Genomic DNA, 16892 nt, shown 5'->3' on the forward strand with positions numbered 1-16892 from the left:
ACGTGGACACTCGACATTGCAAAAATTGTTCATAAGTTGTATCTTGTTTTGAACAAGGAAAAATAAAAAGTTCAAATTTTTGAAACCCCTTTTATTTTCTCCTTTTAAAGTTTTGATTTTTTTATTCTTACTTTCATGGACTTATCCGGTTTACAGACGATGGGAAAGTCGAACCGGTATAGGTAACTGTCCTAATCCCGGAAAAATATTAAAATGACAATTATCGGTAGTTTCCAAGCTGGTGGCAACTTTGTCCACACTCCACTTGCTCTCTCCCTCTGCGTTTTTATCAATCGTCTAATTCATTCTCTTTCTCTCTCAGTAAAGAGTGAGGATGATGGTCTCGGAAAAGAGAGCTTTCGTTCAGCTTCTTTCCTTGTATCTCTTCATCCAATTCTCGGCCACCGCTGCTAATTTCTTCGAACCATTCAACGTGACATACGACCACAGAGCTCTGATCATCGATGGCAAACGCCGCATGCTCATCTCAGCTGGAATTCACTACCCTCGTGCCACTCCTCAGGTACCCTTTTCTCCCCTTTAATCATCTTCAACTCTTAAAACGATGGTTTTTATTTCAAGTTTTTGACTTTATTTATGTGTTCCCAACTTGGGATATTAAAAAAAAAAAAACTGAAATAGAATGGGAGAGTGATCGAGTGCAATGATATATTCCGAACGTGAGACTACTTAGTTGGAAGTTCAAGTTGTAACTATTTTTTGAACTAGAGGTTTGAATATTTAGGTTTAAAAAGCTTAGTTTTTGGATAAGCTCAAGCCTCTTAGGCATGCTTAATTTTGCATCTTGGAATTCTTTCCTCAAGAAGCAAGAAACTCTACGTTTGTTTAATAGATTACTGGTGCTATTTTTATACAGTAAAGGCAAATTAACCCGTAAGTGAACGTTTTACTGTTTTATGTCTATTATATTTTCCACCATTATCATTTATTGTTGTTAGATTGCCTTCCTTACACTTGTAGCATAATGTTATCAGATGTGGCCTGACCTGATTGCAAAAAGCAAGGAAGGTGGAGCTGATGTGATTGAAAGTTATACATTCTGGAATGGGCATGAACCCGTTAGAGGACAGGTGTGTGTAAACTCTTTTGCCGCTACTCTATGGTAGTAACTTGGATGATTAACATTAATAGGCTTATTTCTTTTCACTAAAATATTAATCTTTCCTCTGAGCTGCTTGTTCAGTATAATTTTGAAGGAAGGTTTGATCTTGTCAAGTTTGTGAAGCTAGTGGGAGACAGTGGACTTTATTTCCTTCTTCGCATAGGTCCTTATGTTTGTGCTGAGTGGAATTTCGGGTCAGACTTTTCTTTCCTATTTTAATTTCTCAAATTATTCTCTATTTTTTGCAACTATGCATTCATTATCATGCTGCTGGATTGAAAAACTTTTTAACACCAAAATTTTAGTTCTGAATGAAGCCAATCGTATTACTTACAAAAATTTGTTTTCCTTTTATTTCCTTCTTATTGTGGCTAATGATCTTACAGGGGATTTCCAGTCTGGCTGCGTGATGTCCCTGGCATAGAATTTCGAACAGACAATGAACCTTTTAAGGTATGGGTTTCCTATGAGTACAACATATAGAACATTGTTTGTTGCTTCTGCTGATGATTCTAAAATACGAAACTTTTCTATATGTTATAATTCTAAAATTGAATTATTTTAGGTTACTTTTAGCATGTAACACCTAAAAGGCATAGAAATTTCTTATCAACTTAGAATCTTTCCCATGCAATTTAGGTGTTTCTAATGCTAGTTCTTACATAAATATGATTAATGAGAGGCATGCTAAAAACACGTATTCAAACATTGTTTGTCACAAATAATTGATCAATGTCAGCAGCGGTTTTGCATAATGCACTGTTAGCTTGTGGTAGACTCTGCCTTAAACTGAAGACACTTTGATTGTTTTTCCAGATTTTTTCACCTTGAAAAGTCCTTTAGGTTTAATGTGCACGCATGTATTCTATAAAATACTAGTTTTGATGACATTTGATCTACAACTCAATTTTCATGATGGGTCACTTTCGCAACACTTGTGCTAGCAGATTAATAGTCACCAAATTGCTTGGTTTCTCATACTCTCTTCTTTTATCTATTTATTTTATTTATCTTCATGTGTTTGAGTGGTGGCATGTTTGTAACCTTTGACTACTATTAATACCAATTTATCCTTTCTAAGTTTCCTTTTAAGTTTGACTTAATATATATACGTTAGTGAGTTCTTGTTGCAATCTTGGTCAAATATTGCTAGAATTCATGGTTTAGAATTATTTTTGGAGGTTGACAAGTAAACTTCTTAAAATTTGGTCATCTATTGCTTGCTGATTGTTGAGATTTAAATTTGTATCACCGTAACAGCTTTATTTCTTCTCTATCTTTATCTTTTCTGGTTTTTGTTTCTCCAGAGGGAGATGCAGCGCTTTGTAACAAAAATTGTGGATTTGCTGCGGGAGGAAAAGCTCTTTTCCTGGCAGGGTGGTCCTATAATTCTGTTGCAGGTTGTAATACAATCGAGAACCTCATTCTATACATTATATAAATTAGTTGTTTAGAGGTCAAATAAGGCCCTCAACTGTGAATGATTTTCCAAAAAATCCCTTTAATGCTAAGGCTAGTGTTATTCTTGTTCTCAAGACGATTTTACTCTTAGTAGAACTTATTATGTCGTGTGAAGGTCTTAAAGTTATTTATCAGTAAACAAAAATCACCCAAGGCCTTACAAATCTGACTATCAGCTATCAAGACAATTTTGCCCTTAGTAGAATTTATTAAATTATTTAAAAGACTTTAAAGTTATTTATCAGAAAACAAAAAAATACATATTCTAATTGGTATTAATCTCTTCTGATCGATTTGGTATCAGAGCCGTAGATATATGTAGTTGTATATGTTAATAAATCTTATACAAATTTTTTGGTGTTAACATGTGGTCAATTTTTATGCAGTATAGAAAGCTTAAACTTTACTTTGAGGGACTAAAATAGATTAAAACTAAATGTTACGGAGCAGAATAAATTGTGTGAACAGAAATGACAGTAATTCCATTTTTAAGGGACTAAATAATTCCCAACCATGGGTGTCTTAGCTCTTTCAGTGGGAATTTTACCCCTTGACAATCATGAAATTAAGTAGAGACTCTATGGTATGAAATCTATCATTTACAGACCTTGCATCCACTGATTTTGACCCTAAGTTATATTCTGAAGAACATCATCCAATCTAATGAACTAATGTTGATTCCGATTCTCTCTCAAATCCATGTGCATCCAAAGATTGGAACAAGAAAATGCTCTCTTTCACAAAGATTTCTATAACTTAGATAAAAAATTTTCAGATTGAGAATGAATATGGAAATATGGAGAGGTCATATGGCCAGAAGGGGAAAGATTATGTCAAGTGGGCTGCTAACATGGCTCTGGGTCTTCGTGCTGGGGTTCCATGGGTGATGTGCAAGCAAACTGATGCTCCGGGTGATATAGTAAGGTCCTTACCTTCTATTCTGTGGTTGTGACATTGAGTTTCTTTGAAATACTTCTGCATATTTAAGCATGGTGAAATCTATGAACAAACAACAAGTAGCTATTATTTTTGTTTTTCATGCCTTGCTTTGTTAAAAATTCTAATATGTTTACAATGCTAAGATTTGAATCATTAAGTTGTGTTTATTCTTTCTTTATCTTTTTTTTGTTTGTTTCCTGTTGCAGATAGATACCTGCAATGATTACTACTGTGATGGTTATAAACCAAATTCCCCTAACAAACCAACGATTTGGACAGAAAATTGGGATGGATGGTATGATCATGCCTGATGATTTTAGTTGTTTCATTTTAGTACTCACTGTAGTTCCTTTCTTCTTTTGTTGTGCTCTTGTTTCTTTTTCTTTTCTCTGTTTATCTTTTTATTTTCTTGGAAGAGGGGGGGGGGGGTGGGTTTGTGGCTGAGGCAAAGAAAATTTTATGCAGCACCTATAAAGGACATAATTTTGATTTCTCAGAACTAGAGGGGGTGGTGAATGCCATGTCCTTGTGGCTCAGGGAACTATCATTCATTTGCTTTATATTGGCGGTGTTTGAATTGGTGATAATTGCTACAATTACTCTGGCGTTCAGTATTTTAAAGTCCAAATTGGCTGATATTTTGATAGCATTTGTAATAAGTGGTGTCATCACATTAGTTAAGTTTAGGGTTTCTTGTGATCTTTTTGACAGGTAAGCTTCTCCACCCTTTGCCAATCAGTTTTAGGTTTGATGGTATAATGTCTGGGTTATTCGTTGCTTCATTTGTTCTTTGTGTATTTTTCTTGTTTCTGTATTCTGCATGATATATCCCTATGATTCAGTTGCTTTATGCAGCATAAACGTGAGGAAGAGTTTTAAGTTGTTTTTTTTGTGCATTGGTTAGATATGGGGTTTGTTCTGGACTTCTATTTATGTTGGGCCTATCTACCTATTGCAAGTGGTTTTAGGTTTGATGCTTTGACAAGTAGAATAGAATAACGATGCTTTTCAAGCTACTTTTTCCTAATACCTAATAAGTTGTATACATTTCTATGGGATATGCGATTAGGTTTCTGTAACATAATCAAAATTTTTTTCTTCTGACTTATTTGTGAAGCTTTCTCTCTTGTTAACTATCAGATTTTGCACTGCCATAAGTTATGAGCAATCGTTTCTTATTTTTACATTCATGTTTGAAGGTACACATCATGGGGTGGAAGATTGCCTCACAGACCTGTTGAAGATCTTGCATTTGCAATCGCACGTTTTTTTCAGCGTGGAGGGAGCTTGATGAACTATTATATGGTATGATAGTTAATAACTGAATATTGATTTAGATTGCTCCATATATGTAAAAAATTATATATTTTTGCTAAAATGATGTAGGAAAAATCTGAGCATTTGTAAGGCTGGGTAAGTGCTAGGGTTAGGTTTTACCAGAAGCAGCAATATTTTATGGTAAAGTGCATATCACATTATGAGGTTATCTGGTCCAATGCTACATTTTGACAAGCCTGGTGATGGTTGCAGTATTTTGGTGGGACAAACTTTGGTCGTACTTCTGGAGGGCCCTTCTATATAACTAGTTATGATTATGATGCTCCAATTGATGAATATGGTAGGTGAAACAGGAAAAACACAGAAATTATTAATTGGTAAATCTTGGTGATTGAAGCTTAAGTACTTGCTCATAAATCTAAGATCAAATATAACTGGAACATTATGGTCCAAAACTAAAAGATGCCTTTTGTCATTTAGGTTTGCTGAGTGAGCCGAAATGGGGACACTTGAAAGATCTTCATGCCGCCATTAGGCTCTGTGAACCTGCTCTAGTTGCTGCTGATTCACCTCAGTATATGAAATTGGGACCAAAGCAGGAGGTTTGTGCTAAGAGGGGGTTTTTTTTTTCTATTTAACTTCTTGCTCCACTGTCCTGTATCAATTAAATATTGGATTAAATAGTTCATTCTAGGTTGATGTGTCCATCTGGACTTTATATTCTAAGAGAAATATATCTTTTTCTTGTGTGCAAGTTCCTTCAGCTTGCAACTTGTAGCATTATCACTGTATTAAGGTTGCATTGTTAGAGGTTGCAATAAGGTAGGTCAGTTTGATTGGGTTCATCTTAGGTTCAAGGCAGATCCAGTTTGAGTTGTTCCTTTCTGAGTAATCTTTTTTTCTCTTTCCCTTCCCTTTGCTAGAGATGGCAATCAGTTGTTGGTTGTTATTGGTTGGGTGTTGACTTTTGGAGTCAATCCAGGTTAGGTTGAGTTGGATGGCTGTCAGCTTTTGCCACATTTATTCTTTTCGAACATGATCTGGTTAAGAAAGTTCAAGAAAGAAAACAGTTACAGTTTCATCAAGACTTACAACATGCTAGCTAAACGTTCAACTTAAATCCTATACAAAGATGCCATTCATCAGTAAGTCATCAGACATCTGAGACAATGTTGTGTGACAAAGTTGCACTTAGGTGACACTTGAAATGTTACAGAACACTAGTACTGCAGCATAGACAAGGAAAAACACCAAAAAGGCAAAAGAAGGGAGGAAACTTCTTTTTTCTGCAAACATTTTTTATCATAAATAATACTGTTCAACTGCAACTGTTTCCTCTATTCTGGAATTTTATTTCTTGTTTCTAGTTTTACATCTGATTTAACCTTGGTCATAACCACATCCAGGCACATTTATACTGGGCAAATATCTGGACTAATGGTCTGAACACTACTCTTTCTGAAAGCCAAAGCGTGTGCTCCGCATTTCTTGCGAATATTGATGAGCATAAAGCAGCAACAGTAACATTCCGTGGTAAATCATACACTTTGCCACCATGGTCAGTGAGCATTTTACCTGACTGCAGGAACACAGCATTCAACACTGCAAAGGTTTGCTTTTCAACTTTAGAAATTTGAGTTGTTAATGAATGGTGAATTGGTGACATGTCTCTGCAACAAACACATGCTTGTTTATCTATCTGCCTTAATTGCTAGATATGAGTCCAAGACCCAATTAATACAGTCCTCTATGAATCATCTCCCGTTTAGGAGGACTCAAAATTCTCGCACTTACATCTACACATAAGAAAAGTACATCCATTTTACATTATGACGCTTTCTCTGTTAAAAGATTCTGGCCATCATTGCTGTATCAAATTCCAGGAAGATGCCATTGCCACTCTCTTTTCTGTCTCAAATCATGAAATTCATGCATCACACAGCTTCCACTAAAATAGTCTGCTTTAACAACAAACTGAGAATTCTGCTCAAGTTTACTAGCTTCTTCCCTCATTTTTCAAGAAAAACGTACTCCTTTTTATTTTACAAACTAGTGTTTAAATTGGTATTACAGTTACAGTTGAGATCAATGAGATGAATTAATTGAAAACAAATGTAATTCTTGTTAATAAAATCGCAGGGAAACCCAAGGGATACGCTAAATAACTTTTTCTTCTTAGATGAAAGTACTAAAGTGTCATTGACAGTTATCTGACCTGACTTTGTTTATATGCAAAGCAAGTTTCATTTAGAAATGAAAAGTTTTCCTTCTTGTAGATGGAAATGAAAATGACGATATAAGCCAGCTGAAAGTGCTGAATTTTCGGCCTATGACTTGATTTTAAGTTTTTTGCCCCTGCTTAGATAAAAGTGAAATTTTAGTTTCCTTCGTATGTATAAGTCCTCTTTCTTCTTTTATATGTCTGAACAGGTTGGAGCACAGACCTCCGTGAAACTGGTAGAGTATGCCTTGTCTCCAAAAATATCTGTACCACAACTAGTGATGACCAAGAATGAAGTTTCCGGTATCCCAGAGTCATGGATGTCTGTAAATGAGCCTATTGGTATATGGAGTGTGAACAACTTTACATTTCAAGGCATGTTGGAGCATTTGAATGTGACAAAGGATGAATCTGACTATCTGTGGCATATGACCAGGTTAATTATTGTCTACTCTTGGATTTTGCTGCAATAGTATCTGATTTCTGGAAGAAAAAGAAAATGTAGGATTTATCAGGAAAAGAATTTTCTCTGGTGCAACCATGTTTCATTTTTGGTGAAATTTTCATCGAAGAGGATTTATTTGTGGTTTATTTTTGTGCATGGCTCTTATGTATTCATTTACTAGGACCATTTTGACTCCAATCACCATGACTCCATTCTAATTCATCTTTCATTGTTCTCTTTGGTTATTGTTTTTATTAAATTCCCCTCCTTTCAGAAGAAATTGCTTAAGGACAATGACATTTGAGAATCCCTTTCGCATGTTGTCTCATTAGTCTATTGGCCAAAAATGTGTGTTAAAAATTTTTTTGTTTAGTTTACCCTGGATCCACTACATTTGAGAAGTTAGAAGATTGCTTCCTTTCCCATTTTCTTTTTCTTTGACTGCTAATAAATTTGGGAGATGGAGGGTTATATGACTATTATTGTCATCATTATTCTGCTTAAAAACAAAAATTGCATACATTATAAACGTTGTCTTTGTACCATCTCTTTCTTGAACATTTATTAAGTAAACTGATTTTCAACTTTACAGTTGACATTTGATTTCACTAGTTCTCTGTTACGGTCCCTTGAAACGGATCGAGTTATGGGTCGGTGTGTGGAAGGGTTGGGTTTAGTTTGAGGTAAGCTGGGTATTTGGGTGGAAAGTTTCTTTTTTCAACCTATGTTTGTAATGCTGGCTCGTTAGGGAGAACCTGCAGATCTCTTGAGTTTTAAGTACTCAAAACTTGAATAGATTCTGAACAACCTTTTTTATTAGCTTCACTGTCTTTTAAATAGAGCTTAGTGGATTAACCTCCCTTAAAGCAAGGTAATAAAGTGGAAAGGTGTAGACACAACCTCCAACAACTTGAAATGGAAAACTACCACTAACAATAAAATAGGAACAACAATGAAAGTGTTAACAATAAACTGCCAGCAGTCAGTCAGATATGTTGACTTAGTCTATACTTCCCATGTGTGAATTGCTTGTAAACTAGGGAATTAGCTGATGTGCTAAAATTCTCTTTAGTCAGTATGTTAATAAAGAAAAAGTATTTTTATGAATAAGTCTCATTTGGGACTTCCAGATAAGCAGAAAGCATGAGTAACATAGTATCATTTCTTTTCGGGTAGGGACAGGGAAGGGCCTGGAATTTATTTGACTATTATTGGCTCCACTATTTATATTGCAAAAAAAGTGGTCGATTTTTAGTTTTGCTGATGGTAATCACTTGACTAAACATTCTAGTTTCATTTATATGCAATTCATCATTGATGCCTCTTTATTCTATATCTGGAATGTAGAATATATGTTTCTCATGAAGACATCACATTTTGGGAGGAAAATCAAGTTAGCCCTACACTTGTGATTGATAGCATGCGTGATGTATTGCGGGTATTTATTAACGGACAGCTTACAGGTAAAATTCTCATATTGTTATTATATTCTATTGCTTGCATGCCCATGCACCTGCATGTATCTTCTCCCGACCCTTTAACCTTTAATCTAAATATAGACTGTATTTCCTTAAAAAACATGTGTTTATTGAAACTCGTCTTTATAAGTTTTAATACATCTCAGAACTGAAGTTTTCACTAATATGTATGATTCTATGCTTCTGGAACTGAAGGCAGCATAAGTGGTCACTGGGTCAAGGTGGTCCAGCCTGTTCAATTTCGCCAAGGTTACAGTGATTTGATTTTGTTATCTCAGACGGTTGGTTTGCAGGTAAAACCTGGTTATTTTCTTCCCAGTATCTGAATATCATCTTTTAAAATTCTTGAAATGGTTTAGCGGAATAATTGTCTCCAAGGTGCTGTCTAGCATAATGGTAAAACCTTTCTAGGATCTTGAAGCTAAGGATTATGGTAGATGATAGCTACCTTTATTTTTTAGATGTCATGCCAATTATATGAGATTGGTATTTAAAGGAGACTGATTAAAGAGAAATATGCCTAATTAGAAGATTATTGCTAGAGCTCAAGAGGAAGAGAACTGCCCCACTGCCTGATTCTAGAATCAACACCCTGAGAACTCTTACAATTGTGTGTTTGGTACTTGAAATACAGAACAGAACAAATTCCAATGTTCCATTTCTTGTCATCCCACTCATCCCCTCCCTGCACCCAAAACAAAAGGGTGGCAAAATAAGCCAACCCTGGGCCTAATTTTCTAGAAAAGGACTAACTGTTGTTAGGTGTGCCTTTAAGGATTTATACTTCTTTGCATATTCTTTTGCTGTGAAGGATTGAAAAGAAGTAAAAATCTTCCTCCTGGCCTCATGATTGTCATCTATTGGCATTCAAATTTTCAATTACCAATTCATAGATCATAAGTTAGTTTTGAAGGACTGTTATTAAGCTTGTCTCTAATCCTTCATACACATTTTTTTGTTCATTGGCTGCAATGAAAGAAATGGTTTAAACTGCTAAATCACTGGGATGTTTGTGAATTGTATTTGTAGTGTTGTGGACGTTTGATTAGTGCCTGAAACTGTTCATATATAAGTTATTTACGAAGTTTCTCCTGTCTATTAATGTTTCTCAAGTTGGGGTAGAGCAAAATATAAGATCAGCTCTTAAACAAAGAAGTAAAAATTTGGTAGTCTCAACAAATCTGTCTTCTTCCAATTTAAACATACAAACCATATTCTGTTGGACTGAAGCAGGTTCTTGCTCTTGGTTCTTTCTGAAATGTGCAATATATCTTGGTTCTTATAGATGTTTGTGATTTCTTGGCATTTTATTCAGAGTGCTGTTAGTCTCAGCAGTTTCTCAATTTTAGATTTTCATTAATGACTTGTCTCAAATGGAATGGTGATTATATATCTATAATGTCGTAGCACTAAATTTTGCAATGATGATACAGAACTATGGTGCCTTTCTAGAGAAAGATGGTGCTGGGTTTAGAGGCCAAATTAAGCTTACTGGATTTAAAAATGGGGATATAGACCTTTCCAAGCTTTCATGGACCTACCAGGTTTGTATTTATAATTTTATCCTACTCTTGTCTTTTCTTTGGGTTATGTTTTAAAATTGTAGTCAGGTAGTCATTTTTATACACATACGCATACAAATAATTTGTTGCTTCATTCATTTCATGATTATTCAGTAAACACTAATGGTTTTTTTTTTCTTTTGAACTATAGGCCTTCTCTATGATGCTGTTTATGTTTTTGAATATTTTATGATAAAGACAAATGGTAAGCAACAAAAGAGGGAGGGTAGAACAGGTTGACACTTAAAATAAATTCTTCACCATCCACCTGTGCTTCAAAACTCTGTTCTGGTGCACAAAAGAAGGGGAATAAATGTTCAACACTGATATAGAGAGCAGGGACGGACAGGGGAATGAGAATATATAGAGGTTTGGTCTAGCCACTTGGTGCCTGTGCCTCTCCTCAAGATTTTACCCTCTTGGGAATTGTACCCGCTAGCTTAATGATTCTAGTTTTAAGGTGTTAGCTACATTGGCCAGTGTTTTAACAATACACCATAGCTCAATGTAATTCCTAAAACCTAACAATATCTCACAAGAGATCAATTCCCCCTTCTCTCAAAGGATTAGAAGAAAAATGCAGAGTAACCACAAAGATACAAACACCACAAGGTGAGGCTTCTACGATATGGCTCTCAACTTGAAATAGCTTTCCAAATGTGAGCTCTTTTGATGAGTTTCATGATGATTTGAAACTGTAGCCTTCTTGGAAAAAAAAAATTAAGCCTCCTTTTATAGTAGATAAGAGAGTATAATTGTTGCAAGAATATAGGAGCATGTTGGGTGCATTTTTTGGCTTTCTGAGTTTTGATGGTTCAGGCTTGAATAGCCGCCATGCTTGTCCAGAATAAAACAGGCATAATTTTGATGTCCAATCAGGGGATCAACAGGCATCTCTTTTTTGAATAAGGTTTACTGCTGTCTGGATTGCTCAGATTCTTCTTTCAGTTTCTGGCAAAAAAAATTTGTTTGGGATGCCCATAGATGCCAAATCTTATGTTCCAAGAGGTGATGTGGCAGGCTTCTGTTATTCAGATCATATGGTCTTGCCTCTGCCTTCTGTTATGATTAACATTGGTTTGTTTCAACAATACAGTCATATCTTGTTGTCCTGTTCTCAACAAAATCAAACTAGCTTTTCTGCGTGCTTATATATTGGAAGTTTTTTTTTACTATCAATCAAAATAATGATGGCTGATCCTTACATAAAATAGAATCTTATTAGACTATGGATTCTCAAAAGCCGATATATTTATTCTAAATACAATCTTATCAGACCATCAGATTCACAAATGTGGGTGCATTAGCGCTTCTTTTGAGCACCTCTATCCCAACACTACTTAAAGCCAAGTAGGAGAGATATCTCTAGGTTAAATCAAATTTTCTGTTTTTCTTGATGGATTCAACTGATATAGAACTGAGGTCTTTTAGAATTTGAAGCTCACTGAGTGTGGAAACAGAAGTTTTCATGTTTTGCAGATTGAGGAAATATCACATTCTATTACTGCTATGTGTCTCAAAATATAAAAAAGAATGACCAGGGGTATTTCTTATTTCAAGAGAACTTTGCTTCTGACAGATCTTGATGGAAGGGGACAACTTTGCTTCAATCATTCCTATGCTAGGATGGTCTGTGTCATGAAACAAAAAAATACATCTTACTAGCCTTGTATTCTTTGCCATTTGACATCATTAATCATGTATTCTCCCCAAAATGAGGAAATGTATGGTCTTGACTCTTTGACCTACTTGATTTTTCCTTGTGCTAATACATTGATTCTACTTGATATGACACGAGGCAATGCATATAAGATTGCATATAAACTCAAAAGTCCAAAGGCTGGTCTTGGATGTGAACATCTTAAATTTCAAATGGTTGAAACTATGCTGACCATGTTTGGTCATTAAACTCAACTTTGTTTTGTAAATCCATCACCATTTTGTCGCATAACATCGTTCTGATTAGTCTGTGCCCTGGAATTCTTGAAGTGGATAATTTCTTTTACCTTATCATTGTTTCTCCTGGAGGTACAAAATAATAAGGAAAGCACTTAGTTTCTATATTTTGATTCTAGGTTGGTCTGTGGGGTGAGTTCCAGAAAATATTCACCATAGAAGAAAATGAGAAGGCAGGATGGACAAAGTTGAAGCGTGATGCTACTCCCTCCACATTTACTTGGTACAAGGTAAATCTATTCCTTGAACAGTTGTAATTATAATAACACTTACTAGGATGGGATTCTGTTGCATCTTAATCCAATATATTGGAGATTTAAATCTCATTGAAGCAGTAAAGTTTCAAAATATGGTTTTCCTTATTCAGAGGCACTTATAAGGCACTGTCAAAAGCAGTAGTGTGGATTCGTATGAAATTGGCCTTAAAATTCCCCACCTGTTCTCTGATGGAATGGGCTAAGAGTTAAAGTATGTAACTGCTTCTGCATAGAATAAAAAGGTAGTCCGGTTGTCTTTCAATTTGGCATATTGAATCCTGATGAAACATTCTGAGCCAGCTCCTCGAACACAACCAGCCCTAATAGAAACCTTTCTTTCCCATTTCACCCTCCCTTGGTTCCTGCAATATAGTTATCCAATTTTTCTCTCTTTTTCTCCCTAAATGGATTAACTTTTAGGCTTTAGCTTTTTTCTGAAGGATAGAAAGCTGTGAAGATCAAAATTTAGCAATGAAATAAAAGAAGGAAAATATTTCTTGGAGTTATCTCCTAATCTTTTCTATGGGGAAAAAATTGGGGGCAATTTGTTTCCCAGCATAAGGTATTTTAAGTTGAGTATCTCAAATTGTCCCTGCTTTTGGGAAAAGTAGAACAAAAATTTTTCACAACTTAACAATATTGTAATCTACTTATTTCATTGAACTCATTAAGTAGAAATGTAAAATTGAAATGATATTTAAGAACTAAAGAGCCCCTTGTTCTTTTTTGTTCATAAAAATAAGATGTCTCGAAATATGTTTCATCTGATTTTTCTCTTTTACCCAAAACAACAATAAACTAAACCTTTGCCACCAAATAGGCTTGGCTATATGGATGATTCCGCTTCAAGGTGCCCTATTTAAAATTATATCTTCAGAAGCATTATAAAACTTAGGCCTTTTTTGTAGGTTCCATCCATGTTCTCTTTGGTGTCCGACTCCTTCTCTTGACATTGGTATTATTAATAAATCACATCTTGTCAGGATGGCATTTGTAGCTCTTCATTAACATGCCCAAACTATGTTTACCGTGTTTCCTCATTTTCTTCTCAATAAATGCAAGCCCCACCTTCTCCCTTATGCATTTATTATAAATTTTATCTTTCCTTGAATGACCACAGATCAAGTGTTGCATTCTCATCTTAGACATGCTTTTTTCTTGCATGTGTTGATGCTTAATTTTTATAACATTCATTCCTTTGCAACATTGTTAGTGCTATTGCTTTCATGTAAAAATTTTCATCAACTTTTGGTGGGATTTTGTGATCATAAAAGAAACAAGAGTGAGAACTATTCTCTTCCTTTCTATGACCTCTTTCCATCTTCTCTCTTTTCTCTCCCCAACGTACTCATAATTTCATGGTAATTTCTCAATGGCTTTGCTTTTTTGCATCTTTGCTTCTATTTGCACTCTTGATTATGTTTCTACGGCAAACATGATAACCCAATAATCTGATACTTGAAAAAGAAATAATGGGTCCCACCCTTTCTGCTTGTCTCTTATGTACAAATTCTTCAATATTAGGATATAATTTGGGGCATCTTCCTTTTTCTAATTCATTCCTGGTGGTGTGATCACTTGTGCTTCTGTTGCACATATCTGAATGTACACCATTTTTTTTTTCTACCCTTTTTCTTCTCTCTCTTTTTTTTGTTTTTTTGGAGAAAGGACATTGATCATCTCATTTTTATTCCTTTGAAGAAAAGTCTACTTACACATTCTATCCCCAATGCAAGCAGGCATACTTTGATGCTCCTGATGGAAAAGAGCCAGTTTCTTTTGATTTAGGAAGCATGGGAAAGGGCCAAGCATGGGTCAACGGCCACCATATTGGAAGATACTGGAATCTAGTTGCCCCAAAAGATGGATGTTCAAAAAGCTGTGATTATCGTGGAGCATATAATTCAAATAAGTGCATGACAAATTGTGGGAAGCCTACTCAATCCTGGTATTATCTCCACTGGAAGCGTATGTAAATCAATGCAAAGTTATCTAACATTGTTGTTTATCACACTATTGTGACTTACTATTTGCATGCCATGCTTGTGTATGTGAACATTCATATGCTTTCCAAGTTGGACAATTGCAGTGAAAAATGGCATTTTAGTTCCACTTCATGATATATTTGCTATTGGACCATCATCAGGTACCACGTACCACGGTCATGGTTACAGGCATCAAACAATTTACTTGTGATATTTGAGGAAAATGGTGGGAACCCGTTTGAGATTTCAGTCAAATTACATGTGCCCCGAATTCTCTGTGCTCGAGTTTCTGAGTCCCACTATCCGCCTCTGCGAAAATGGTTCCATCCAGATGTTATTGATGGAAAATTGTCCATAAGTGATATGAAACCAGAAATTCACTTGCAGTGTGAAGAGGGGCATATAATCTCCTCCATAGAATTTGCTAGCTATGGAACTCCTCATGGCAGCTGCCAGAATTTTTCTGAAGGCAATTGCCACTCGCAAAATTCATTGTCCATGGTATCCAAGGTATATATGTTTATTTATTGAAAAGAAGATATATATGTTTAAAAAGTTCTGATAATTGATGAATAATTCCTTGAAATATAATTATAATGAGAAAGAGAGTTGAGTATATAAAGACATAGCATCTGTTTAGTTAGAAAGACATCGGGTGGGTCTATGCTGAGCTTGAATTGGATGCTTCTGTCTTCTGCTAATGTGTTCATTGTGGTTGAAGTGATTTAAGATATGTCAAGATTTGTAGAGCTACATATGCATTCCTCCTCAAAGCTAGTAAAGGATGACATATCAAGACATGCAAATCGGTGAAAAATGGCTAGGAGTATTACTGAGCTTTATTAAGTTCATCAAGTAGACAATTGCATGCATTATCTACCTTGAGAACATTTTTCTTGGGTTTTTGAGTGGACCCTGCCTCTTCCAGAACTACCACAATTGCTAGTTCAAATGACAGCCTGGAAAATCACAGCATCAAGCTACTATCAGTTCATCGGATATGGTTTTAAAAACTATTATACCAATTACCTTTTATATGATCCTCTCATCATTGAAACCTTTTCTCTACTGTATATTGTTAAGTAATCTAGAGTAGTCTGAAGACCAAAAGGTTCTGTTGTGGAGGAAAACACTCTTTAGCAATAGTTCTGTATATTTATGTGAGAAATTTTTACAAAGTGTTAAAAGTTGTATGATTCTTGCATGCTGCTGAAATATCTACAGTTTGAGGTTTTACCTTTTTTTTTTCATTGAATACAATCTTTCTGTTCTTGTCTTTAAGACTTTTGTCTTTTTCTCACCCAACCTTTGCAGGCTTGCAAGGGAAGAAACAGTTGTTTTATTGAGGTTTCAAACTCTGGGTTTGGAGGTGACCCATGCAGAGGTATTATCAAGACATTGGCAATTGAGGCAAGATGTGTCTCATCATCAACTATTGGAGTCTCCCAGTTCTAAAATGACAAGCAGCTGGTGCAATGAAGATAGTTGTTGACCGGAAACAACCTCTATTTGTAGCCAACCAGTTGTGATGGGCATTTCCGTTATATCATTTGTACAAAATTGCATGCTCAAACCTCCGCTGTTGGGTTCTCCACCCTACCGGTGCATGCAGGTTTTCTGATTGATTTATTTATAAATAAATCGTGTATTATATGTAATAATTTGGTGAACCCTATCTCTGAACTTGGAAAATTGAAGGGGAGAAATAGGGTCAGTTTCTTCAACGATTACTTTAAACCTGGATTCTGGATTGTAATGGCGAAGCCATGTTATTTTATGTTGTGAATCTCATGTGTGTGCATGATACAACTTTGACAATCGAATCACAACAGAATTCTTGCTGCTTCCATCCCTAGCAATGCTTTCATTACATAAACTGGATGTGGGATTGATTAGGCGTCAAGTAACACTCCTGCAATTGCTTTTAATTCGAGGAAAGAATGAAGAAGAGAGAGGAATTGACAACCATGGGAACTTCAAATTCTTATTAATTCTCATCAAGAAATCGAACTTATTTAAAGCTCGAGCTTACAGAACACTTTTAATCACATCTACTCCTTTTACGGTCTGTGTTAAATCAATTGTAGAGTTAAGATAATCTTCATAAAGCAACTTTATAGCCAACATGGCATGAGTGAAAAATTTTACGGACAACCACTTCTTTAAGTCACAAATTTTTTAACTGAT

The 16892-nt window shown here is 35.4% G+C and overlaps 1 protein-coding gene across 2 annotated transcripts; it reads left to right on the top strand.

Moving 5' to 3' along the window:
* Positions 1 to 70: 70 nt before the first annotated feature.
* BGAL9 (beta galactosidase 9) lies at positions 71 to 16554 on the top strand. 2 transcript variants are annotated; one of them, XM_021435664.2, is made up of 20 exons: positions 71 to 182; positions 323 to 523; positions 996 to 1091; positions 1205 to 1317; positions 1510 to 1576; positions 2431 to 2523; positions 3360 to 3503; positions 3730 to 3818; positions 4723 to 4828; positions 5054 to 5141; positions 5282 to 5403; positions 6208 to 6411; positions 7232 to 7458; positions 8815 to 8930; positions 9141 to 9238; positions 10379 to 10489; positions 12583 to 12693; positions 14460 to 14668; positions 14867 to 15215; positions 16020 to 16554. In XM_021435664.2, the coding sequence occupies exons 2-20, from the start codon at positions 335 to 337 to the stop codon at positions 16158 to 16160; spliced, it is 2673 nt and encodes an 890-aa protein (XP_021291339.1). In that variant the 5' UTR covers positions 71 to 182; positions 323 to 334; the 3' UTR covers positions 16161 to 16554. The 2 variants fall into 2 exon arrangements, with proteins under 2 accessions (XP_021291339.1, XP_089640515.1); XM_089784389.1 differs by lacking the exon at positions 71 to 182 and having other exon boundaries at positions 227 to 523.
* Positions 16555 to 16892: the final 338 nt, after the last annotated feature.

Source organism: Theobroma umbraticum, unplaced genomic scaffold, assembly GCF_002168275.2.
Source record: "Theobroma umbraticum cultivar Fairchild unplaced genomic scaffold, ASM216827v3 scaffold_130.0, whole genome shotgun sequence".
Taxonomy (NCBI): Eukaryota; Viridiplantae; Streptophyta; class Magnoliopsida; order Malvales; family Malvaceae; genus Theobroma; species Theobroma umbraticum.